The sequence below is a fragment of the Thermobia domestica genome, chromosome 7 (assembly GCF_964235325.1).
Source record: "Thermobia domestica chromosome 7, izTheDome1.hap1.1, whole genome shotgun sequence".
In the NCBI taxonomy this organism is placed as follows: Eukaryota; Metazoa; Arthropoda; class Insecta; order Zygentoma; family Lepismatidae; genus Thermobia; species Thermobia domestica.
The window spans coordinates 32,936,931-32,962,368 of record NC_137460.1 but is presented as its reverse complement, the minus strand read 5'-3'; the positions used below and the strand labels follow the sequence as shown (position 1 = coordinate 32,962,368).

Genomic DNA, 25,438 nt, shown 5'->3' with positions numbered 1-25,438 from the left:
ACTCCGTGCCACTAAGATCGCAATGTTTCGAGCCAACAATCATGGCGGAGACCAGAGTAGTCAATCAGACGATGCTCGATTGTTTTTCGGCTTCATTGAGTTCATATGATGAAGATACGTATGGGCAGATTCTCTATTTTATAACATCCTTGGACCTCAAGCATAACACGAGCAACAGCGCCACTCTTTCACGACATTGACTGTTTCTGATTGGTTGTTACTTTTGTGTAGTACCTAGAACTAATTTCAACGGAAAACATGCGAACTTATACGAAGGAGTACGTCTGTATATTTCTTGTTTACGCTGTCATGATGTGATTGGTCGCTTACCTGTTTCCTAGGTACTTGCGTGTCACTACCAGAGTGACACTGTAAGCGGGTTACTACGCGCCATTCTATTTTGGTGCAGATCAGTTTGCTACTTACTGGTTCAGCAGGAGGCGGTGGTTCAGGTTCTTCTACTTCTTGGTAAAACCACAGCAGTTTGTTACAAACATGAGGCAGAAACAGCTGATTTATTTCATCCAACTGAAATAAACAAAACAAAAAACAAATGTTAAAAGAGAACATCAAGTTTCTCATATAAATTTTAAAGACAAAAAAATACTTCGAGGAAATGTTACAACTAGTCTGAAAATGATATTTCTTAATATTTTCATTGCTAACATAGTACAAAAAAGCAGAAACCTAAGTGCATTATGTTTCTTTCTAACTCTGATAGATGACAGCAAGGGCGCCGATTTCTCTGTAAATTTGGGAGGGGGGCATTCAGACGCAGAAGATAGATATATGAAGATTTTCAGACAAATTGCATTCAAATTATGACAAATATTATATACTCATAAATACAATAGGGGGCCCACATGAGTTTTGGGGGGTCCGACCCCCTCGCCCTCCACAGAATCGGTGCCCTTGGATGGCAGAACATGATGAAGAATCAAAATCAAGTTAAAAACCTATATTCTACGCATAGACGCTCATCGTCAACGCGACAGCAACCACAAAGATGACACTGTGACGGCTAGAGCAGTGTAAAGTTTAAAGGAAAAACTTGTTACTAAATAACTTATCCTCTCTTCCAGTATAAATGTATGTTGATAATGGCTTATATTAGTGTTAAACCAATAGGTTCTGATGTCAATTTCCATGATTCGATTTTAGATCATGTATAGGGTCGTTAAATTGGACTGAAGGCAATCAGGGAGACCAACGCATTTCTGTAATTGGGGACGCAAATTTGAAACAGATTTTTTTCATATTTAAAGAAAAAAAATAATATTTAAACAAATTTAAGTAATATAAAACTTGTGTACGACTGTTCAAAACAACGTATACAATGGTATTGAAAGTTCGATGATGTCTATGAAGTGCAATGACAGTGGAAGCAACAATATGAAGTGAATATCCAACACGATTAAACATTGCTCACTTGCGCAATAAGTTTTAAAGGGAAGGAACAGTAATAGCGTAGACCCTTTAACAAAATTTTACTCGCCCAAGAGAAAAGCTACTAGCCCACATCCCAGTCTTTACAGTTTGAAATAAATAATAGTGACTCGCCTGCACCGATGAACCACTCGCCCCGAGCGAGTGAGCGAGAGTGGTTATTTGCATCCCTGGTTTAAGAGCAAGTTCAGCCCTCTCTGCATGAAGAATGAGAAGTAGTAAAAAATAAAATGCCCAAAATGACCGAGATTAGTGTTGAATCCACTGTTTTCGGGATCATTAAGCTGAATGGTGACAATCTAGATGACATTTAAGTCGAAATATAGCAAAGAAGTGCATGTCAGCCGGCTCGGGAATTGATAGGAGCAGCACTTTGTCGTTATTTATACTAAGTTCTTTGTGTTTTGACAGGCAATTTCTTTTTCGAAGATTTATCTCTCTCTCTCTCTCTCTCTTTTTTTTAATTTTCCTGAGCTGAGAGATTCCCAATTGAAGAAACCGTAGTGAAACTATTTTTCATTGATTACTATTTCGAGATTATCTATCACGAATAAAAAAAAAAGTTTCGACAAGCTTCGTAAAATCTGAACCTAGGATAAAAAAAATAGAAGTCCCCATTTGAGTTTTCAAAGTGTCCCTTCCACACCACACTCAGAGGGGCGGGAACAGGCTAATTTTATCACAGGTGAATTTCCCCCTTCCAAAATAATAACTTTCTATATCTAATTCCCCCCGTTCGATCTTATTCTTCCAGATACATATTTTGCAGTATCAACTTAAAAACCTCATCCTATTTCTGTTCAGATATACGATAGAAAGTTCGTAAAATAAGTTCCGTTTCGATTTTTCTCTGCGGCAGCGCTAAGAATCCAGTTCCGCTCATGCGCACTAGTTACACTGATCCAAGCAGAACAAAATAGCGCCATTTTGAGATCGCCCTGTGTTGTGTGTCGTTCGTAGTGATTGTTGATAATGGAAGCATTGATCAAAAATCCCGCCGCTTGTGAAATTACGTCTGTGATTCGTTTTGTGAATGCGAAGAACGTAAAACCAAGTGACATTTATCGACAAATCTGTGGAGGTTTACGGAGAAAGTGGAATGAGTAATTCAATGGTGAGGAGATAGCTCGGACAATTTAAGCAAGGGCGTGATCAAGTGCATGACGAAGAACGATGTGGACGTCTATCTGTGGTTTCTGACGAACTAGTGAGTGCAGTCGAAGAAAAGATTAAGAACTACCGTAAGTTTACGATTAATGCTCTTACTCTTGAATTTCCACAAATTTCACAAAACAGTAGGCCTACTTTACGAGATTGTTACTGAAAAACTAGGTTTTTGTAACTTTACGCACGTTGGGTGCCTGAACAATAGAAAAAACAACGGATGGGCAGCGCCCTTGATTTTGTGTCACGTTATCATGATGAATGGCGAGAACTTTTTATCGCAGATAGTCACGGGGGATGGAAGTTGGGTTGCTTATGACACCCGTGAAACAAAACGACAATCCATGGAATGGAGGCACACTTCGTCCCCAACAAAGGTTAAACCAAAGCAATTCTAGACATCCGGAAAAATCATCTCCACAGTGTTTTGGGACAGACAAGGCATTTTACTGATTGAATTTTTACCACCAGCAATAAAGATAATCAATCAATAAAGATGTTTATTACGAGACACTGACGAAACTGCGTCGTGCAATACAGAACAAACGAAGAGGAATGCTCTGAAAAGGTGTGGTTTTTATTCACGACAATGCCCAACCACACACTGCGAAAGTGACTAAATAACTCCTTGAAAGCTTTGGCTGGGACGTTTTTGGCGATCCTCCGTTCAGTCCCTATCTCGCTCCTAGCGACTTCTGCATCTGAAGACTTTCCTTGGTGGTAAGCGCTTCAACAGCGATGAACAGTTAAAAGAACATGTTAGCACATGGTTGACAACACAGGCGGCAATATTCTATGACGCAGGAATACATAAACTTATACCAAGGTATGAAGAATACCTAGAAAATTACGGGAGCTATGTGGAAAAGTAGTGTAAGTGTTATTGATTTTTGTGCAATACATTGCTTTCTTTATCTGTATTCGATCTCTCTCTCTCTCTCTTTTTTTTTTAATTACCAAATGGATCTTACTTTCCGAACAAACTTCGAAATTCAGTCCGTATGTTTGAAACTATCGATTGTTTTTCTTTAATCTGAGAACTTTTTTATGTAGAATTTTATAAGCTATAGTTTTCTTATACCTGTTTCCTTTGAAGACTAATAATTCTCGAGATAATTACAAAGAAAAAAACTAGAATTCCCCCTTCCCCCTAAAAACCGACGGCTCCAATCGTATGCTGAAGACATTAAAATAAAGGTTTCCACAAAAAAATTTCTAGGAATTACGGGCATTTATAACCTTAAACTCGTTAAAAATGAGGGATGACCTTCCTCAGTGAGCACATTATCCAGGGAAGTGAGAAGAAACAAAAAAGGAATGGGGAAGGAATGTAGCGGCCTGAGACCTGTATGTTAGGCACTATCCCGGCATTTGCTTGGTGTGAATTAGAGAAACGCAGAAAATCCTCGCTGAAGATGGCTCGCCTGAAAATGCTGTTACACTTTTTCGACCGAGTGTTTCTTATTTTGATCCGACTAAAGTACCAATTCGTGAACATTTCTCACAAACAAATACAGTAGAGCGTCGATTATCCGAACGTCGGTCAACCGAACGACCGCTTAACCGTACTGTGTACTCGCTCGCACCTGTTACTCTCCCACCCTACCGTCCATCATCCCCCTCACTCCCAAACCAAGTTTCCCACAGTAGTCGCCGCACTGAGCCACCGCTGGCGGAACATTGCTTCTAATGGGGCCTTCATAAGGCGCTGCTGACCGGCCAAGCCGCCAGTCGCTGTGTTTCAACAATCAGCACACTTCTGTCGGTTGGCACTGGCTGTAGAAGTAGCGGCAGTATCAAAGCTGTTCACAGCAACAGCTGCGCCAGCTTAGAGTTGAGGCGTGCCGCTCCGCGCATGGCAAATAAACATGTACAGTTCGATTATCCGAACAAACCAATTTTCCGAACACCCATGTTCCCCAATTACTTCGGATAATCGACGCTCTACTGTACCTTTAGTTCTTTGGAATATTTCACTTGATCCTTTCTCTTTTAGTTGTATTGAATTATAATATTATTTTTATAGTTATTTCCCATGTTTATTCTCGTATTACCTCGAAAGTTGAGTGGTAAACACATTGAATCTCACGCACACCGGTTAATAACCACTGATCTAATGGTTTAGTGCTAATGTTAGCCAAGTGGTTATCGAAAGTGATCCCAAGTTCCATACCCGATGGAAATAGATTTTTTTATAAGCAATCCCCGCTGGTCTAATTACGGGTTTAGGTCAATACCCCCACAGCCAAACCCCCCCCCCCCACACAAGAAATGTCAAAACGCCCACACAATCGGTCATAACTCCCACATGCAGAAATTGTCACAACTGCCACACAAATGGACAAAACCCCCACACAATCGGACAAATCCCCCACACTCTGAAATGATCGTGATTGCACGTCTTTGTTGCTACTCTTTATGACGCCCACTTTAGTGTTTCTGTCATTAGAAAACAGTGCAAGAAGAATAGTTGCAACATCAATTTAAGTGGAATAAAAAATGTTATTAAAAAGTACAAGGGCAAGACATGCAACCAGGATCATTTCAGAGTGTGGGAGATTTGTCCGATTGTGTGGGGGTTTTGTGCGTTTGTGTGGCAGTTGTGACAATTTCTGCATGTGGGAGTTTTGTCCATTTGTGTGGGGTTTTTGTCCATTTATGTAGGGATTGTGACCGTTGCTATGTGTGGGAGTTTTGTCCATTTGTGTGGGAGTTATGACCGTTGGAGGTTATGACCGATTACCAGTGTGGGGGTTTTGGCTGTGGGAGTCATGACCTTCGTGCATTTGGGAGATTTGTCCGTTTGTGTGGGCGTTTTGACATTTCTTGAGTGTGGGGGTTTTGCCTGTGGGAGTTTTGACCTGTTTCCCTAATTACGACTACTTGGGAGTCACAGTGGTCAGTAGTGCGGTGACGCTTACTTCTGGTGCGTGAGTGTCGTGGTTCAATCCCGGCCAAGTAAATTTGTGGTGGACAACATCGTGTCCACGGGTCTTGTCAAGGTTCTTCCGTTTCCTCCCACATTCTCATTCCATCATCACTCACTCGCCTTAATCATTCGTTTCCGTTAGCCTAAAGCAGTGGCGGATCCAGGGGGGCGATCGCTCCCCAGAAGACGACACTTTTATTTTATATATAAATAAAACCCATTCCAGAGTTTGGAGCTCTTAAAAGTAGCTCTAAGTAGCAGTATTACAACCAACCGCCCCCCCCAGAAGCCCGTCCTGGATCCGCCCCTGGCCTAAAGAGCATAATCGTGGGACGTTAAACCGAAAGATTACATTTCATTTCATTCCTAGTGGCTACTAGCGTTGTCTATACAAGACGAGAAATTCCTATGCAGAAGCCTTTTGTTACAAATACGTATGTTTGCATGTATTGTGTATTCTTCCGTGCCGACCCTGTGAGAACTAAAATTTTAAAATGTCACGTCATGGGCTTATCGTGTCACCGAAAGTGACAAAGTCAGCACTGCGGAAATGCATCCTGCAATGCATTTGACCTTTTTTTTTTAAAAAAAGAAAAAAGCTTTCTTATTTTCTTTTCACTTTTTTTTTACCTTCTAAAATCCTAATTTAATATTATGGTTATACGTATAGTAGACACGTTACGTGACATCAAAAGAAGCGATAAAAATCTATTGAAAAAGGATCGTCCCCACGACACAGGCAATTCTGATGTTTGGTGCCTGGCACAGTTTTAATTTAGTAAATTTCCTTTTCCTGGATGAGATATAAAGAAGAGAGATAGTAGAATCAAGTATTGGTTGAGGAATACTTTTAAGAATGAGTGAAAGAAACAAAAAGGAAACGCCATCTAATGTTTGGAAATGGGACCCAAACGTAGAGAAATTACTTTTATAATTGGAAAAAGATTTTTTTTTTCACTCGCTTTAATTTGTCCATCATAGCACCAACAATCCGTATGCTCAACGTTAGTTCGAGAATAATGAGGTTTTCCTTTCCAGTTTCTCGCGAACGGTTATGACCAGGCCCGTATCCAGCGGGTCTAGGAGGGCCGGGCCCCGTAAGATTTTCACAGCAAGCTTGCAAATGAACTATTATATGGTGATGAACTTAAATATGGTTGGGTCGGTCCCCCTAACTTCAGCCCCCCCTTACATTTTTGGGCTGGCTATAGGCCTGGTTACGACGTCTCTTCCGCAGTGATTTTCAAAATCATAATGTGTAGTGTGTATACTTCCAAACTTCACTTTACATAAGTATAAGTAGTCTTGTAAAAATGAAGTAAAATCTTGCAGTTTAACGTCCCACGATTATGCTCTTTAAGCCAGAAGCGGATCCAGGACGGACTTCTGGGGGGTGGGGCGGTGGGTTGAAATACTGCTACTTACGAGGGAACCTATCCAAGTGCAACTCTGACTTCGAGTCGAGACTATGGTCGTTGGATACCTTGTCCCAAAAGAACTTAACACGAAAAGTGATACATCCTCGATTGCAACCGTTGCAGAGATATAAGCGTGAAAAGTTAGAAATTGAGCTCCATACTATACATTACAAAGTCAGCTTCCGGGGCAGATTTTTCGGAAACGGTCAGGTAAGGAACCTCAGCGAATACATATCAAATTAGTGTTGGGAGCCCACCACCTTTTGAATGAAAAAAATGTTGCCCCCGGGGCACTCGCAGGGTCCCAGGCGGGGTCCAACTCAAAATTGGCAAATGGAACCGGGGGTCAAGTAACATATTGTATGAAAGCTATTGTTAAATAAAAGAAGATAGAACAAATATCAACTTAACGGATTTAGAAGAGTGGCCATATATTGTCTGATGTAGGTTGTATTGACATTTTGACCAGTTGCCCGTTTGCACAGGGTCATCATAGAGAGTTGAGATTTGTTCTATCTTCTTTTATTTAACAATAGCTTTCATACAATATGTTACTTGACCCCCGGTTCCATTTGCCAATTTTGAGTTGGACCCCGCCTGGGACCCTGCGAGTGCCCCGGGGGCAACATTTTTTTCATTCAAAAGGTGGTGGGCTCCCAACACTAATTTGATATGTATTCGCTGAGGTTCCTTACCTGACCGTTTCCGAAAAATCTGACCCGGAAGCTGACTTTGTAATATATAGTATGGAGCTCAATTTCTAACTTTTCACGCTTATATCTCTGCAACGGTTGCGATCGAGGATGTATCACTTTTCGTGTTAAGTTCTTTTGGGACAAGGTATCCAATGACCATAGTCTCGACTCGAAGTCAGAGTTGCACTTGGATAGGTTCCCTCGTTAGAGCTACTTTTAAGAGCTCCAAACTTTGGAATGAGTTTTATTTATATATAAAATAAAAGTGTCCTCTTCTGGAGGGGAGGAGCGATTGCCCCCGTTGATCCGCCACTGCTTTAGGCTAACGGAAACGAATGATTAAGGCAAGTGAATGATGATGGAAGAATTAGTGAAATAAGAGTGTGGGAGGAAACGGGAGTAGCCCGACAAAACCCACGGTCACGATATTGTCCACCACAAACTTACTTGGCATGGGATCGAACCACGGAACCCACGTACCAGAATTAAGTGCTCCACTACTGTGCCACCAGGAAGTATTGTAGAACTTTTATGTTCATCTGTCTGTCTGATTGTCGACAAGTATTATAAAAAAAAGCAAAAAGCAAGAAAATGAAATCTTTCAGTTTAATGTCCCACGAGTAGGCTATTTAGGCTAAGGAATACGGATGATTAAGACAAGTGAATGATGATGGAAGACTTGGTGGAGTGAAAATGTGGGAGGATACGGGAGATCGAACCAGGGACCCCACACACCAGAGGTAAGTAATCTATGACTGATCCACCGTGCCCCTCCCCATAAAACTGGTAAGAGATAGCAAGAAAAACATATATAAACTCAGTGATCAAATAGTAAGTTGGTATCTCCTCTTTTAACGCTTTCTCCAAACCGGAAGTAGTAACAATATGTCATTTTCGGTTATAAGACTGATCACCATCGAGCAAAGGTGGAGATCGACCAACCAATGATTGAGTTGAGTTGCCCTTGAGTTTAACATCTCTTTCAGTAGCGAGCCTGTATGAGACGGGACTACTGATTAATGTGGAATCCAAACCACATGAGCTCCCGTCGGGAATTGAATCCGGGTCTTTCACGCCAAAGGCGCGTATGCTAACCGCTTAGCCACGAAGGTGCTCCCAACAATGATTCAGAGATCTTTTTAAAGTTTCTTTTTAAAGTAGGCCTATGGACTCACAAGGGAACATCTTATATTAAAACTAGCATTGCTCAATCAAACAATGTCCAATTGATAGAGGAGTGAAGAAAAGTGAGAAATCCAAACTTTTACGGACCGATATCCAGAAACACAGGAGATACAGAGGAAAGAAGGATCTAGAATCATGTGAAGATAGAAATGCAAAATATACACTGACACAGAAAGAACTTCAAAATGATTAAAGTAACCAAAATGACATTTACACAACAGCATAGTAATCAAACATTGTACCCACAGACATGCTCAATAACATCATATGTAATGCAGTGTTGCCAACTGAACACAAAATGATAAATATGGATGATGTTGTAGCCGCTTGACTGAAAGTCTGTAATTTATTTTTAAAAAACGTTTAATTAAAAGGACTGACCACATATTGATCATAGCACAGAACAATCAAGCCTATGTCCCATATAGACTAGCGGGCGAGGTAAAAAAAAAGAAGCATTTTTCGGTTTTTAGAAAAACTAAAACCCGATTTTTGAAAACATTAAAAAAAGAAACAATTTTTCGAAAAGATAATCGGTTTTCTATCAAAAGTCCGTTTCGGTTATAAGAAAATCGGTTCGGTTTCCTATCAAAATTGTTCCGGTTTTCTGTCAAACCCTTTGGTTTTCTATTAAAATCTGGTGTCGGTGAAAACTGAACCGGTTTGGGAGAAAACTGAAATGTCGGTTTAGCGGTTTTCATTTTTAAAAAATGGTTTTGCTCACCTCTATTATTGACAGGAAACTGTGAACAATGGAACAGATCCTCTTAACGCATACTCAACCGAGGAGATGCAAGACAAAGATCAAATAATCATAGATTATGATTATAGTCCACGTTACCTGAATTGGCGTATGACATCAGCCAATAAGCTCGCAGTGCCCTGTTACTACACTTTCAGTTAAGAATCTAATCATTCATAATTGATTTTGTTCGTATTTGTGGACAATTATGAATGATAAAATTCCACCGCTCACTGCGAGCTTATTGGCTGTAGCCACACGCCAATTCGGGTGACGCGGAATCCGATCAATGGAATCAGGCGTCTCTCTTCCTATCCTCTTCTGTCTTTTTCTGCCTCAGTCTGGGCATCCTGTCCTTTGGTCAATATACGGATAGCCTAAGCTGTACGTATTCTCCTGTACAGTCTCGCTGCTAACCAGTGCTGAGTAGTGAGGTTGTGCTTTAAAAGTAGCGGATTTGAACTATATTGTAGTCCAAACATAAAAATGAATTATTGTGCACCTACACACTTTTACTAATCATATACATCGATTTAATAGAAACATCTGGAGTTGGAAATACGTCACATGTCTGGGTTGGCAAGGGTCAAGCGGCGACCGCAATTTCGGACTGTTACACAGTGGTCGGAAACTTGGAAAAATCGGACAAAAATAGTTTATTTCGAAACAATGGAAGTTGACGGGCTTCTCTCTATCGTTCTATATGTAATTGTATTTTCTGAATCGATTGCAACTACTGGAAAGTGATTCGAAGAACCCATGCTGCAATACGTGAAGTTATATATACTCAGAGATTGGTCCAAAAGTGTGGAAACCCATCACATAAATGACAAATACTGCAACATATAACCAAAGCAACAATGCAGGGGAGTAATAAAGGTGAGGACAAATTGGGGAGGACACAGAACAATGAAAGCCGCCATCTTGAAATCCACCATCGTGAATCATATATACAGTTTATAAATTGAAAACATAACATGACGCCTTATGGGAACTGGACATCGCTAGCCAGTACTAAGTTATGACAGGTGTTAATATGCATCCAAGAAGCGGTTACAGGTTCAATGTGCTCTCCCTCTAATTATATGTGTAGCCAATAAAGATTATGTAAAACAAATGTTGTGTTCGGCCTTAGAATACAAAATTAAAGTTCGCAGTTTTGCACTCGCACCATCTTCGAAGGAACACTAATACTTACTGGAACGTAATTTAGCTAAGGGTTACGTTGTTTCGGTAATATTAAAAGATTCAGACTGATGATTTATCACTGCAATATGCATGATGCTTTCACTACAACTTTGATTCTGGTATGAAGGGCAATTCAAATTACATACAAGACAATATGTACTTGTAAGGCTCAGATAGCGGATCTCGATTGAGCGAGCGACCACGACCGCAACATTACTCATCACGCAATTCCAGTTAGATGGGGCTGAGTCCTTCAGGTTCACTTGGCTGCAGCTACTTCCGATGCTCAACCTTTGTACTACTCATGGTCAACTCAGTAAACCTTATTTTGCAGATAAGCAAGGATAAGCTTAGGCTGCAGAGCTACAAACGTCAACGTATATGTAACTTTTCGGTAACACTAACAAAGCAATCATATATATGACATGACAATGGATAATAAATAAAACTCTTCACTAAACACACAGTATTTGAGTCCAATGTACTATTCAACCGCTTTCATCGATCTCAGAAACGATGTAAGTGGTTAAAACATATCATATTGTTTGGTTCATTTTTCTAATGATTTTTCGAAATTTTTATTTGTTCACGTTTACATGCATTTTATGGACGGCGAAAATATTCCTATGTCCTGAAACTCTGGGTTTGGAAGCAGGAGAGATACCTATAATCAAATATCGATACCGATTTCATAGGCGGCGAAGTTGGTAAAATCGATGTTTGACCGCTTTTTCCCAGTTTCCGACCACTGTGCATTGGTGGTAGAGTGTTAAGGCAAACACCATACTGCATCAAAAACAGTAGAACTGTAGTGTGTAATCAACTAGGTAGACGTGATAGTATATTGTAATGTTTTGGTAAAGTCAAATGATAGACCGGGTGTCGCTTCCCCTTCACCAAGTTTTATTACAAAATATAATAAATACAAGTGTCTCTAATTCAATGTCTCTTCCTGAATGACCAAGTGAAGGAATACTAAATGTTTTTCCGGGTACCCCTTCCACTCATGGCAGTTTTCAGAACACTTTGGCAGGTTGTAGGTTAGACTTGGATTATAAGTTAAGATGGATCCCTAGCCCAGTGCGACATAGGGTAAGGAAGAGGTGCTCCTTAGTCCACAGCGACATAGGAAGGTAAAGGTTAGGCGATCAGTTGGTCGACTGATGCTGGGTCCCTTGGTGGTCCTCCTCGGGTCCTTCCGTGAGGTCCGTCTGCTTTCGGTGTTCCTTGGTGTCTTCCGTGTTGGCCTGTTGTCTGCTAGGTTGTTTGTAATCATTAGCACGTGTTGAGCTGACACGTGCGTCTGTTGTGATGTGGGGATCCTTGCAATATAATGGGCGATCTTTCTGGTTTTCAAGGAGATACGTTTGCTTAAATCAGTTTGTAGGTTGTTAAATACACTTTACATCTTTATGGTATGATTTTTCACTGACATTGCTCACTTTTTTTTAATTCATTCGCTAAGTTCTTTATCTATGAGCCATGAATTTCAGTACTGTTTATTATAGCTCCCCTTATTCATTATGCTAATATGGATAATACATTTGTATGAAACATTTGTAAATAAATAAATAATACAGTAACACAATTAAATTGGGAATGTTCACGTTTACACAGCTCCGTACAATTATTAGACCTAGGCATTAACTGAAATATCAGTAATACTGTAGTTGCAAGCATATTTGCAGATGCAGATCCCAAACGTTTCAGCTATCCTCTGATCTTATTGGCTGACACAGATAGGACATCAAGAGTCATGAGTAATGACATAGCAAACGCCGGCCGCTGTCGGCCCTCGTAGCCGAGCGCGTTAGTGAGCGAGCTAATAGTAGAAGTTATTTTTGGCGTGTGTTCAAACCCAATCCAAGGAAAGATTTTTTAAATTTTAATAATTTTTTTTTCGTTAAAATAAGATTGAAAATAATACTCAAAAAAGTGATTTACCAAGCGGGTTAGTAATGAAAGTCGCTTTCGGCATGGCTTCAAACCTGGCCCAAGGAAAGTTTTTTTTTTATTAAAAAAAATTCACAACTTTTTTCATTAAAATAAGCGTGCAGTTTTACTATATGGATCCATAGTATAAGTAGCAGTAGTAATAAGTAGTAAAGTAGTAGTAGGAGTAGTAAAAGTAGTAGTAGTAAAAGTAGTAGTAGTAAAAGAAGTAGTAGTAGGAACGGGTTAGAAACCCCGCAGCAGAGTTGGCGTGGGTCAATGAAAACTTGACCCACGACCTGGGGCCGCGGTGGCTCAGTGGTAGAGCGTTCACCTCTGGTGCTTGGGGTCCCGGGTTCGATCCCAGCCCCCGCCAAGTGAACTTTGTGGTGGACAAACACCGTGTGCGTGGGTTTTCTCGGGGTTCTCCCGTTTCCTCCCACTTTCTTCATTCCACCATTTCATTCATTACTCATCATCACCGTCTCCTTTAGCCTAACCGGCATAACCGTGGGACGTAAAACTTAAAGATTTCATTTCATTTTTTGACCCACGACCCACTGTCCCACCACCCACCATGACCCACTGCGACCCACTCTGATCCACCACCTACCATGAACCACTCTCATCCACTTTGACCTACTCTGACTCACCAAAATCCATCGTCATCAACTCTGAACACGATCCACGGCCTCTTCTGAACTGACTAAAGAGTTTACACTTGTAATAAAACAAGACTGTGAAATTGTCACTAATCGGAGTTTGAATTTCTAGTCAATCGCTCAAGCACCACTCTTGTTACAATAACGGTGGATCTAACCTTGACGATATAATACGGTAAAGTGTTTGTCAGTGAGGAAATTGAAACAGTTCGAGGTGGGGGGAAATTAGTGTGTGCCTAAAATATACTTGTACTAAGAGAGTATTCTTGCAAGTGTTAATTTCTGAACGCATTCCACAAGAAACTTCTATTCGCAGGAAAATGCCCCTGTACGATATGGAAAAGATTATGGTTTCTCAGTTCACAGTATTTTTCTCACAAAAAAACTTGAAAAATCAGTTGTTCATAGGGTATAAAGGTGCTCGGGTACCCTATGTGAGAGCATCTCCATAAAGTATGCTCATAATTGTAATTTGTGTAATCACTAAAACACCACGTTAGATTTAAGTTATAAATATGCATAATTGCAATTAATATGAATATTTATTCCAAAGTAGTTTATCTAAAGCAAAGAAGAGACTTACTAAAAAGTAGGTACAAAGTTGAATAACACAAATAAGCCATTAGTAATACAAGTATACAGTTTCCATAACTCGTTATTTTCCACCTTAAAACAAATCTGAAATCGGATTTATTTCCTGTTGGTAACTTTTTGGCGGTAAATCATCCGCAGTGGAATGATGTCCATTCTTCAGCCAAGAAATAGCTAGCTCGTCTACTTTGAGCTTGTCTAGCGGTGGGCCATTAACATTGATGAGCAACAAGTTAGACAATGTTTGAGCACTTAATCTATTTCTAATATCAGTCATCTGTAAATTCATAAGGGGAAATCCCCGTTCGTATTCTGTCGTGGAAATTGATAATACTTCTACCCGATTTCTGCAGCTTCTCATCGACAATCTACTTGTTAGACTTAAGTCTGATAACGATTTTTCTTGGTCAGTTTTGAAATACTCAGCAAGAAGTATCATCTCTCTATCACCATACAACATATTTTCCATATCGACCATGTCAGTTGGCAATGTCGACCCATGTAGAACAGAAACTTCATCTACCACGCCTTTGATAGGGAATCTTGTGAATAAATTATCAATTAAAGCCTGATAAACTGATGATTTCTTATTTGTTTATAAATTTAATTTTTGTAATTACACAAGAAGGTTTAATACCATTACCAAGTTCCCTCACCCGTCTAGAAAGCGAAAGGGAACGAGGTTTCTGGAAAGTATTCAGAGGTGAATGGGAATTTCCCTCCTTCTTCAACTTCAATTACCACAGTGCTGTTTGCCATGTGCCAAATTACGAAGAATTTCAATTAAATTATCATAGTATAATTATTTCCTTGTTGAATTATCAATACTTTTCAGTGGAAAAAAGAATGAAATTTCAAAGTTCCAAATCAAAGTAAGTAGACCAACGTAAAGGGAAAAAAAGTGTAAAATTTTCCATACAATTATGCGTGCAATCCAAACTTCAAATTTCCGTGTAATTAAGCTTACAGTACATATTTTATGTCTATTTTTCTCACAACTTTATGGGTTGATTGCCCTGTGCTGTGAGCACTCCATATAATAAACATAAGCTTCAGCAATTATTATAGCAGAAAGCAATGAATATATGGAGCCAAGCACTGTATTTTTTGTTTCTGATTTTTTTTCTTAAATAACATCGATTGTTTTCGATCATTTTACATACCAACTCACTACCAATTTTCCATATATAGAAAGTGTCCCTTTCCCCACATAAAGGAGAATTTTAAAAAATGCTACGACACATTCTGTTTATTTTCAATAAAGAGTTAATACACTGAATTTCAGCTCCGTAAGTTTAACGGCTTGCGAGATACTCATTTTTTTTTCGCAAAAATTCGGATCCTCACTACCTCCTTAGGATATTATGCATTATAATAAAAGCAATATAACATCCCAATTTGGATTAAGGCCTAACTATATACCAAAAGTAATTTGATTTGACTTTGCAATTTGACCGTGATGATCAGGCACACATAGTTACATGCAATTTTTTTATAAATAATTTATATATTACAGTGTTTTAAAAATGTATTTTTCCAGTAGTTAGCTCTAAAAGCCCACAGGTTTCGAAAGCCAAGTTGTAGTGTAAGTCCTATTGCTATTATTACTATTAAAAACATCAATATCCAAAAGTGCCTGAAGTTCTTTTTTCACTTGGTTAGATATACTCACCTCAGGTAAGTAGACAGAAACAAGTGGAAAAGAAAGGGAAATGAAGGTCTTGAAAGTAAAACGGTGACAAATTTACCAGTCTTCAGAAGATACTCTCTATAATGCAGTGAGCAGAGAGGGTCGATAGATCATACTGAGTCGGTGGGTCGCAGTGGGTCATAGTGAGTGGTGGGTCACAGTGGGTTACATGCTGTTGACCCACGACCCACTGACCACTCAGAAAACGACCCACTTGACCCACCGACCCACTCTATCTCTGCCCCGCAGGGGTTGGTTGGGTTCTGTTCTCGACATCAAATGGGCAAATTAAAGATTTGCCCAAATTTTTCTGTACGTTTAACATGACCAACTTAAAAGAGCTGGTTAGGATAGCGGGCAAAAAATAAAATAAAATAAAATAAAATAAAATAAAATAAAATAAAATAAAATACAGGATAGCACGCGAATACTGAAACGTTTGGGATCGACAAAATTGCATACTGCATCAACTCAAACTCAATAAAAGTCTAGTGTTGTCAGATCTGGATATCAAAAAGTAGTAAAATAAGAATTGAACTAATATCGAAAATAATAGTGTGATTTCTTGTCTGAAAATAAGAAAGTAGCGTGTATTTAAGAGTTATAGCCTGGAGATAATTAAAATTAGCCCAAAAGTAGTGTGTCGCCCAATTTAAAATTTTGGTAGCGAGGGTACTTTAAAAAAATCTCCCAATCCGCTACTTGTAGCCCAATCTGGCAACACTGCTCCTGACGAAGGATGTAATCGCTTACTCAAGCAAAATTGATGCAACATCTCAAAATAGAAGTTGAATATGCTACTTACCATATCCCCGTCAAAGACATGGTCCATGATTTCATTCCGAGGAAGGCCAGTTCCGTCCATCAAAAGTTGGAAGGTGAACTCCAGCCGGGGGTCCATCTCACCCCTCCGAGCTTTACGCTCGCACTCTTCTCTCCGACGCTACAAGAGGAACAAATAAACAAAATCAATGAACCAAAGAACTTATAAATTTTCCAATCATACCTGTCATATACATTAAATGTTGAAACGCGTATAAGATAGTGTTATGATTTCGAAACAAGAAATAATCATACAAAATTTAAAACTACAGTATATAATACGTATTATTTATACTTATTATTTTATAAACGAAACACCATGAGACCGCATTTACTCGCATATAAATTCTAAAAGTATGACAAATACTCGGTTTTTATATTCTTTTATACAGTAAAACGTATACAGTAGAACATCGCTAATTCGAACTTGGATAATTCTAATAAAAGTTTATTTCTCTTGAAAACTCTGTTAAAAACAATGGTAAAAATCGTGGGTAATTCAAACTTTTGAACTTTTTGATTGGATAATTCGAAGTGGGACTAGTACAGTACGAGAATGTTTAGTGTTCAACAGATTGCAAAGAGAAGATCGAACTTGGATAATTCTAATAAAAGTTTATTTCTCTTGAAAACTCTGTTAAAAACAATGGTAAAAATCGTGGGTAATTCAAACTTTTGAACTTTTTGATTGGATAATTCGAAGTGGGACTAGTACAGTACGAGAATGTTTAGTGTTCAACAGATTGCAAAGAGAAGACCGAGTTTAAGCTCGTTTTCAGTTATCCAGAGCCTGTCGCATGGCCGTAACTTGTGGGGGATATGGGGGCAACTGCTCTCCCCCGCAAGCGAAGCTCCCGCCGTTCGACGGGTGCCCACTTTAAGACAAAATTTTCTTACTCCATACACGATTCGAATATGAAATTATGAATAAAGCATCAAACAAGTTCACTACACTAAATAAACAAAACAGCCCAAAGAAAAGGTAAATAAAACAAAAAATGAGTCATGGGCCCGTTTCAGTAAAAAATGTCTACTACTAGGGGCCCTAGAAATAATATATTCGTATGGCTTTGATATTTGTCAATATTGTCCCATTTTGTCATGTATGGAACTGGCCCAGGGGCGTGCGCGTGTGGGGGCCCACAACGAGCAAGAGAAGGATGGAAAGAAGGGGCTTATTTTCGAATTTAGCAGGAGGACCCAAAACAACTTTTTCTAGGGGGGCCCAAATATTAATGCTTGCCTTTCCCCCTCCCCAGAAAAAAAAACTAAGTTACGGCACTGGCCTGTCGTAAAGAAGAGAGACAGATGAACACAATCCATCTGATGATGATAAAGAAAAAAATGGAGGTGAGATAGGCGATGAAGTATAAAGAAAGTCCGTGTGCCCAACTCATCTCAAGTTGCCGAAATGCTTCAAAATGTCAACCAAGTATTATTAATTACGTATTTTACGCAATAAATGAAACTGAAGTTTTCGTTGATCGTTGTAAAAACAATCAAATCAAAACGAAAGAACTTCATGAACTTACTGAAGTGGTGACAGGTAGATTCAGAAGTAAGGTTCTTATTCGTGTACGTGCTTTGATGTTTTAATTCAGTGTCTGTGGTACTGGATTTAAATGTGTTTTCCATGGTACAAGTAGCTTAATTTATGTAAATGTCGTTTGTTGGTTGCGGTATCGGATCTAACTACCTAACTCCATGGCCCATGGAAAGAAAAGGTTCAATGACACATACTCCTCAGCCAACTGAATCCTGTTTCTATTTTGTACTTCTATTTCTGCGAGATCTATCTTAATATTGTCCTCCCATCTGCACCTAGGTCTTCCTAATGGTTGTTTTCCGATTGGATTTCCAGTTCAAACTTTGAAAGCATTCCTACTTTCTTCCATTCTGGCTACATGACCTGCCTGAGCCTCCTAGATTTGATGACCCTAACAATGTTTGGTAAACGGTATAAATTATGTAGTTCAGGGCCGTAACTTGTGGGGGGCAGGGAGAGCATCTTCCCCCCAGAGAAGCTCCTCGCCATTCGAGGGGGCCACTTTAAGACAATATTTTCATACTCCAAATCGATACGAACATGAAATTATAAATGAAGCATCAAACAAGTTTACTACATTACATAAACAAAAAAGCACACAAAAGGTAAACAAAACAAAAATGGGCCGTGGGCCCATTTCAGCAAAAAAAAAAAAATGTCTACTATTAGCGGCCCCAGAAATAATATTTATTCATATGGCTTTGAGATTTGACAATATTGTCCCCTAAATTAATTCGTCATGTATAGAACGGGCCCAAGGATGTGCGGGAGGGCCCACAGACACCAGAGAGCTCACAAAGAGTAAGATAAAGATGTAAAGAAGGGGCCTATTTTCGAATTTTGCAGGAGGGCCCAAAACGACTTTTTCTAGGGGGCCCCAATATTAATGCTTATCCCCCATAGAGAAATCTAAGTTACGGCGCTGATGTAGTTCCTCGTTGTAAAGTATTCGCCATTCCTCATACCCGTTCCTCTTGGATCCGAATATTCGTCTGACTATCTTGTTCTCAAATACATTCAATCTGCGTTTTCTGTCAGAGTAAGCAAACATGTTTCGCAACCGTATAGTACAACACGCATGATTATATATAAGTATATAATTTAAGCTTCAAATTTCTCGACAGAATTCGCGGTGACAAAAGATTTTGACCTGAATAACATGAATTCCCTGTTTTCAGTCGACATTTAATTTCTTGAATTTAGTTTTGGTCTGTTAATATTCATCCTAGATATTTAAAAGTATCCACTTTGTCGGAAGTATTATTTGACATTTTAACGCACCCAGTGCCGTCGCGTGGGTTGTAAGCGCCCGGGGCGAGAATTTCCAGGCGCCCCCTCCCCAGTGTGTTATGAGAAAAAAAACAGAGTTTATTCTGAATTGAGTTCTCCGTGAATAAAGAATGGGGATATACGTTTATGTTTTGATTTCAAGCAGACCATTAACAGGTACTCGGAAAGGTGTGCTTATCCTATTCCTAAAATTCAAAATATTTTAAATAAAGTGATGGGAGCCAAATATTACGTAGTTTTAGATCTCCTGCAATTAGAAGTGGATGAGAAGTCTACTAAATATTTGGTAATTAACACTCCTTGGGGTCTTTACCGGCAGCCAAGATTACCCTTTGGTTTAAATTGTTCGCCGCAAATTTTTCAACGTTTTATGGATCAAATGCTTCAAGGATGTGACGGAATTGCAACTTATTTGGATGATATTTTAATTTGGGGCCAAACAGTAGAGGAATGCTATGACAGAACTGGAAAAATTTTAGAAAAAATTAAAGAATTTAATGTGAAGGTACGGAAAGACAAGAATATTTTTTTAGTAAAAAAATAACTTATGTAGGATATGATTTGGATGGAGATAATATTTCACCGGACAAATCACAATTGGAACCTATTGTAAATGCTCAGGCTCCAGAAGGTGTTCAGGAGTTACAGTCGTTTTTAGGAATGGTTAATTTCTATCATCGGCATATTCCCGGTTTATCTACGAAAATACCTAACTTGTTGAATTTACTGCATAAAGGTGTGAGATGAAAATGAGAACAAAAACACGAAAATGAATTTGAATTAATTAAAAGGAGTATTGCAACGGCTCAAGTTTTACAGGTTTTACAGTTTCTGTTCCAGGAAAATGAGGAGGTTTCCAGTATGACATTATCGCCCACAAGAGTAGGAGCGGTACTAATAATTAGTTTCAAACAATAGAATATGCGTCGGCAACACTGTCCCATGCGGAACGAAATTACTCCCAATTTGAAAGAGAAGGATTGGTAATGGTATTTGCGGTAAAAAAAAAATCATAAATACATTTATGGAAGACAATTTAAAATTCTCACGGATTCACAACCGGTGAGATGGCTATTTGGTGCTAAAACACCGCCATCCACGATTATTCCACGGCTTTTAAGATGGTACTTACTGTTAAATAATTACAGTTTTGATATTATGTACCATAAAGATGTGAAAGTGGCTGATTTCCTTTCACGATTTCCCTGGGATAATTCGACGCAAGATGAAGAGATATTGAAAAATTATATAAGTCAGTTGCAGACATTCCTGTTAACGGAACATGAAATAGCATTAGAAATGCAACAAGATAGCTGGATGAAAACAGTATTAAATTGGACAAAAAATGGTTGGTCGAAGAAGATGCCTAGTAATCTCGAGACAAAAGAACATAAGACTTTTTTAAGCATAGATATGAGTTTGAAATACAAGGAAATTTGTTACTTTTTCATGGAAATGTGATTGTACCAATGAAACTACGATATATATATATAGATAAGTAGATTACATGCAAATCACTTAGGTATTGAAAAAAATGTTAAGTATGGTTAAAATACAAGTGTGGTGGCCAGACTTAATTAATGATATACATGAGTTTGTTAGCAGATGTAATTACTGTAATGCATTGTCAAATGCACCTCCCTGAACAATTTCTTGGCCGGAGGCAAAACAATCTTGGCAAAGGGTACATTTGGATCATTTTTCAATTTTTGGTTTTACATTATTATTGTTAAGCGATGCTTGGTCAAAATGGATAAAAGTACGGGTGATGAAAAGTACAAAATGTGTGGAAACAATAGAGAAATTAGATGAAATATTTCAATGGTGTGGATTTCCTAATACCTTAGTGACAGATAATGGGCCTCCTCTTGCCTCGATACAATTCACGAATTCCCAGGCGCTCCCTCCCCAATGTGTTATGAGAAACAACCAGAGTTTATTCTGTACTCTTAGATTCAAATATGGAATGTAAGATAAAAGAAGTTGGTTTCTTGCCAATTTTTAAAAGTGAATGGCTTTTGTAGTTAAAACATAATAGTTAATGAAAACATTGTTTTGAATTCTTGAAATCGAGTGCTATTCTTGTTTATTTTGAATTTGATACTCATCAATATTGTAATAGCATAGAGTACACAAATAACGATACAAATATTAAAACCCAATGTGTAAGTGATAACAAAAACTGTAATTTTCTGACTTTTGCTTAAAAAATAAATACAGTAGAGCGTCGATTATCCGAAGTAATTGGGGGACATGGGTGTTCGGAAAACTGGTTTGTTCGGATAATCAAACTGTACATGTTTATTTGCCATGCGCGGAGCGGCACGCCTCAACTCTAAGCTGGCGCAGCTGTTGCTGTGAACAGCTTTGATACTGCCGCTACTTCTACAGCCAGTGCCAAACCGACAGAAGTGTGCTAATTGTTGAAACACAGCGACTGGCGGCTTGGCCGGTCAGCAGCGCCTTATGAAGGCCCCATTAGAAGCAATGTTCCGCCAGCGGTGGCTCAGTGCGGCGACTACTGTGGGAAACTTGGTTTGGGAGTGAGGGGGATGATGAACGGCAGGGTGGGAGAGTAACAGGTGCGAGCGAGTACACAGTTCGGTTAAGCGGTCGTTCGGTTGATCGACGTTCGGATAATCGACGCTCTACTGTAAATAAATAAATAAATAAATAAATAAAAATAAACTTTTCTTTTCTTGCGATTAACACATAAATTTTTCAGTAAATTTATCATAGCGTTGGAAGACTAAAGTAACTTTTTCAAATGAGGTTTGTAATTATTTGCATTTGCTTCAATTCAGTCCTACAATTATAATTTATGTTCAAAATCAAAATGTACGGTTTGTTAATGTGTATTCTGCAAGACGATGTTAACGATACGTTGTTCCAAAATCGGTAGTATAAAGATCATATATAAAATGATAAAATAAAAAATACTAATAAATTAAAATAGAAGTGAGCAAAATTAACTGCATAATGGCATATATGTACTTTATTCAAACACGAAATCGCATTCTCCTGACTTTTCTGTGAGCAAATATGGACAATATCTCTTTGAAATCTAACTTTCTGGTTTCATTTTCAATAGTTAGTACTATGGCCAATGAATTAAGTCTTTCCTGGGTCATTATTAGTGTAAATACGCCTTTATCAGCTTTAACTTACTAAAATTTGAATGGGACAGGCATTCATACATAAATATAAAAAAAAATAGAAAATTATTTTTTTTTTTAAAAAATAGATGTTTGTTGGACACGACAATGATTTCTGTTGTTGACATTGTAATAGTTGACAGGGACCCAGCCAGGATTTCGATTCGGGAACATCGGCAAAAGGGTGTCTCAGAATACCTCCCCCCAGCACACGAGGTCCGGCAGTACCCTTCGAAACTTTTTTTGTAAAACTTAAGCCTTAAAATTGCATTGTAGTGCTTTTTTAAAAACTGTATTCAGTTTAAACCAATATAGGATAGCCTAAATTTGAATTTTGTTAAGATTTCTTTTTCCATTTTAGTGCAGGAGGGGGGGCCTTGAGCCCCCTCCATGGCTACGTCCCTGACAGTTAATAAACAAAGTTGTTGTATGAGTTTAGTACAGAATTGAAGGACTGAAAAGATATTTATTCTGTTATTGGATCATTTCTTGGAAGGAGCAGGAATAAAGAAATATTATTGAATTCTACTGAAGTTTCTTCAGTTTGTACCAAATTGTCATATGTATAAGAAGTTGTAGCAGATATTGGTCAGTTTTCCAAGATAAAATCTCTTCTCACAGAGGGCTGGAGAGAGTTCCCATTGAATAATCCTAAACGATGTTTTACATTACCGGTAATTTTAATTTGCCGAGGCCTGATCATTATTAAAATATCTGAATTTAATAAAATTAAATTTTTAAAAATATTATTTACCAACACAATATGAATTCCTTAAAATTTTGTTGATTTGTCGTCCAGGCGCCACCCTTGGTCGCGGCACCCGGGGCAATTTGCGACGGCCCTGAACACACCCATATTTTGCAGTATTATGACGAACATCCATGCATTATTTTTCTCTACATTTACCTCAAAACTCATGCTCCTGCAAGCTCTTAATAAGATATCTGCATTTCTTTCTATTATTTTCCTATCCCTTTATATCCTATCCCTTTATATTTGTACATCATATGAGAATACCCCATAACGTGGTGAATACCATCCAGCTCTAGGCTCCGGTTGCTGTCTTTAATTTTCCTTATAGCGTACTCAATAACAAAATTGAATAATAATAATGACATCGCATCTCCTTGTTTCAGGCCATTCTCGACGTGAAAGCTTGTGGATAAGAATTTTCCCAATCGGACTTTACTTTGGGGTTCATTTAAGCATATTTTAATTAATTTAACTAGCTTTTTCGGCATTCCTAATTCTGTAAGAATATTGTATAATGTTTCCCTCCTAACCTAGTTGTAGACCTTTATAAAATCAATAAATAATTGATGTACCGGGGTATTTTATTCCCATTACTTTACGACTATTTGCCGAATGGTAAATATGTAGTCGATAGTTGATCGATTTCGTCTAAATCCGCACTGATAATCTCCGATAATTTCATATGTGTATGGGATCAATCTTTCTAATAGAATGTTTGAGAGGATTTTATAGCATGTTGACAGAAGACAGATTTCTTGAAAACTATTACAATCAGTTTTGTCGCCTTCCTTATGGATTGGAACAATGATTGATTCTTTCCATTCTTGTGGCAATTCCCCTCGTGGCTAAGCGGTTAGCGTACGCGCCTTTGGCGTGGGATACCCGGGTTCGATTCCCGGCGGGAGCTCATGTGATTCGGATTCCACGTTAATCAGTAGATCCACGTCTCATATAGCCTCGCTGTTGAAAGGGACGCTAAATTAAAATCAACTCAACTCTTGTGGCAATTCCTCTTTGTTCCAGATAAAAAGAATGAGTTTGTGTATCTTGTTCCACAATTTTCCCTCAAGCTAAAATTAACTCAGCCGAAATTTCGTTTTTCCGGAGATTTGTGTTTTGTTAATTTCTTTATAGCAACTTTTTCTGCTCGGTTAGGCTCAGTATGATTCTGCTGTGTGCATATCCCTTTCACTACGAACATTAGTTTTTGACTGTATGTTTAGTAAATTGACAAAAGAAATTTTTAAATCTATTCAAGATGCTATCTGTGTGAGTGAGAACTGTTCTGTCGGCTTTCTTTAATATAGAAGCGCGAAGTTGACAGCCTTTCTTAACCCACAAACGCCCCTTGTGCCACCAGTGACCCACTTTATTTTTCACTGCGTTACACGGGATATATCATTCATTTAGCCAAACCACCGTTGTTCCACTTCAGGCACACTACCCGTTCTCTTGTTGTACGAATTTCATTCAGTTTTCCTCTCAGGTTTTCGATGTAACACGATATTGTTCAAGGCAGTTGCTAACGAATAAAACTGGTCTTGGGCGTTTGTGGGTTAAATTCGTTGATGCTTTTATACATGTCCCGAATGTTTTTGTCTTTACTATTATCTTCAAGTTTATTAATTTTAGTTTTCAAAAAGTCGCATTTCTTTGTTCTAAAAGATTTGAAAGTTTCCCACCTGACGTTAACGAAATTTTGTGTAGTTGTATTGTCCGGATTTTGTAGCCATCGCAGTTTTGCCTGTTTTCTCTTCTCTGCTAGTTTAATAGTTCATTTCTAGCAAACAACCATGGTTTGTTCCTATGTATTTCCGCGTGTCCCAATTTTTCTTTTCCTGAAATTTTAATTTATCACTAATTTCAGCCCAAGTATTCTCAACAGTATTGCATTCCGAACCTTTTAAAACCGAGAATGTATTGAACACTCTAATCTGGTATTCCCCTCCCACTTGGCTCTCCTCTAATTTCTTTAAATAAAACCTCTCTGTTTTCAGATGTTGAATTTTTTTTTTTTTAAATCAGACATCTTCTGAAAGGAAATGAAATTGAGTGTCTGAACTCCGAGATGAAATTACGTACGCAACTGGTTTTTGGAATGGTAACTGGTAGGGGTAAAAGTGAAGGGAAACGCGGGGAGATGTCGTTCCCCTACTTCCAAAAAATATCTATGGTGTCCCTCCACTTCCTAAAAAAAATACAATGGACAAAGATAAGCACGGGGGACGC

At 38.6% G+C, this 25,438-nt stretch overlaps 1 protein-coding gene across 1 annotated transcript in view; it reads right to left on the bottom strand.

Annotated features, from left to right (window-relative positions):
• The window catches only part of LOC145689139 (dynein axonemal heavy chain 5-like), a 53,133-nt gene extending 32,965 nt beyond the window's left edge, over positions 1-20,168 (bottom strand). Inside the window, exons 1-3 of the mRNA XM_081763271.1 lie at positions 20,118-20,168; positions 16,448-16,585; positions 427-528 (exon numbers count right to left, since the gene is read on the bottom strand). Of these exons, the coding sequence (XP_081619397.1) occupies positions 427-528; positions 16,448-16,585; positions 20,118-20,168 (291 nt within the window). The remainder of the gene's footprint in view (positions 1-426; positions 529-16,447; positions 16,586-20,117) is intronic.
• Between the last annotated feature and the right edge of the window lie 5,270 nt (positions 20,169-25,438).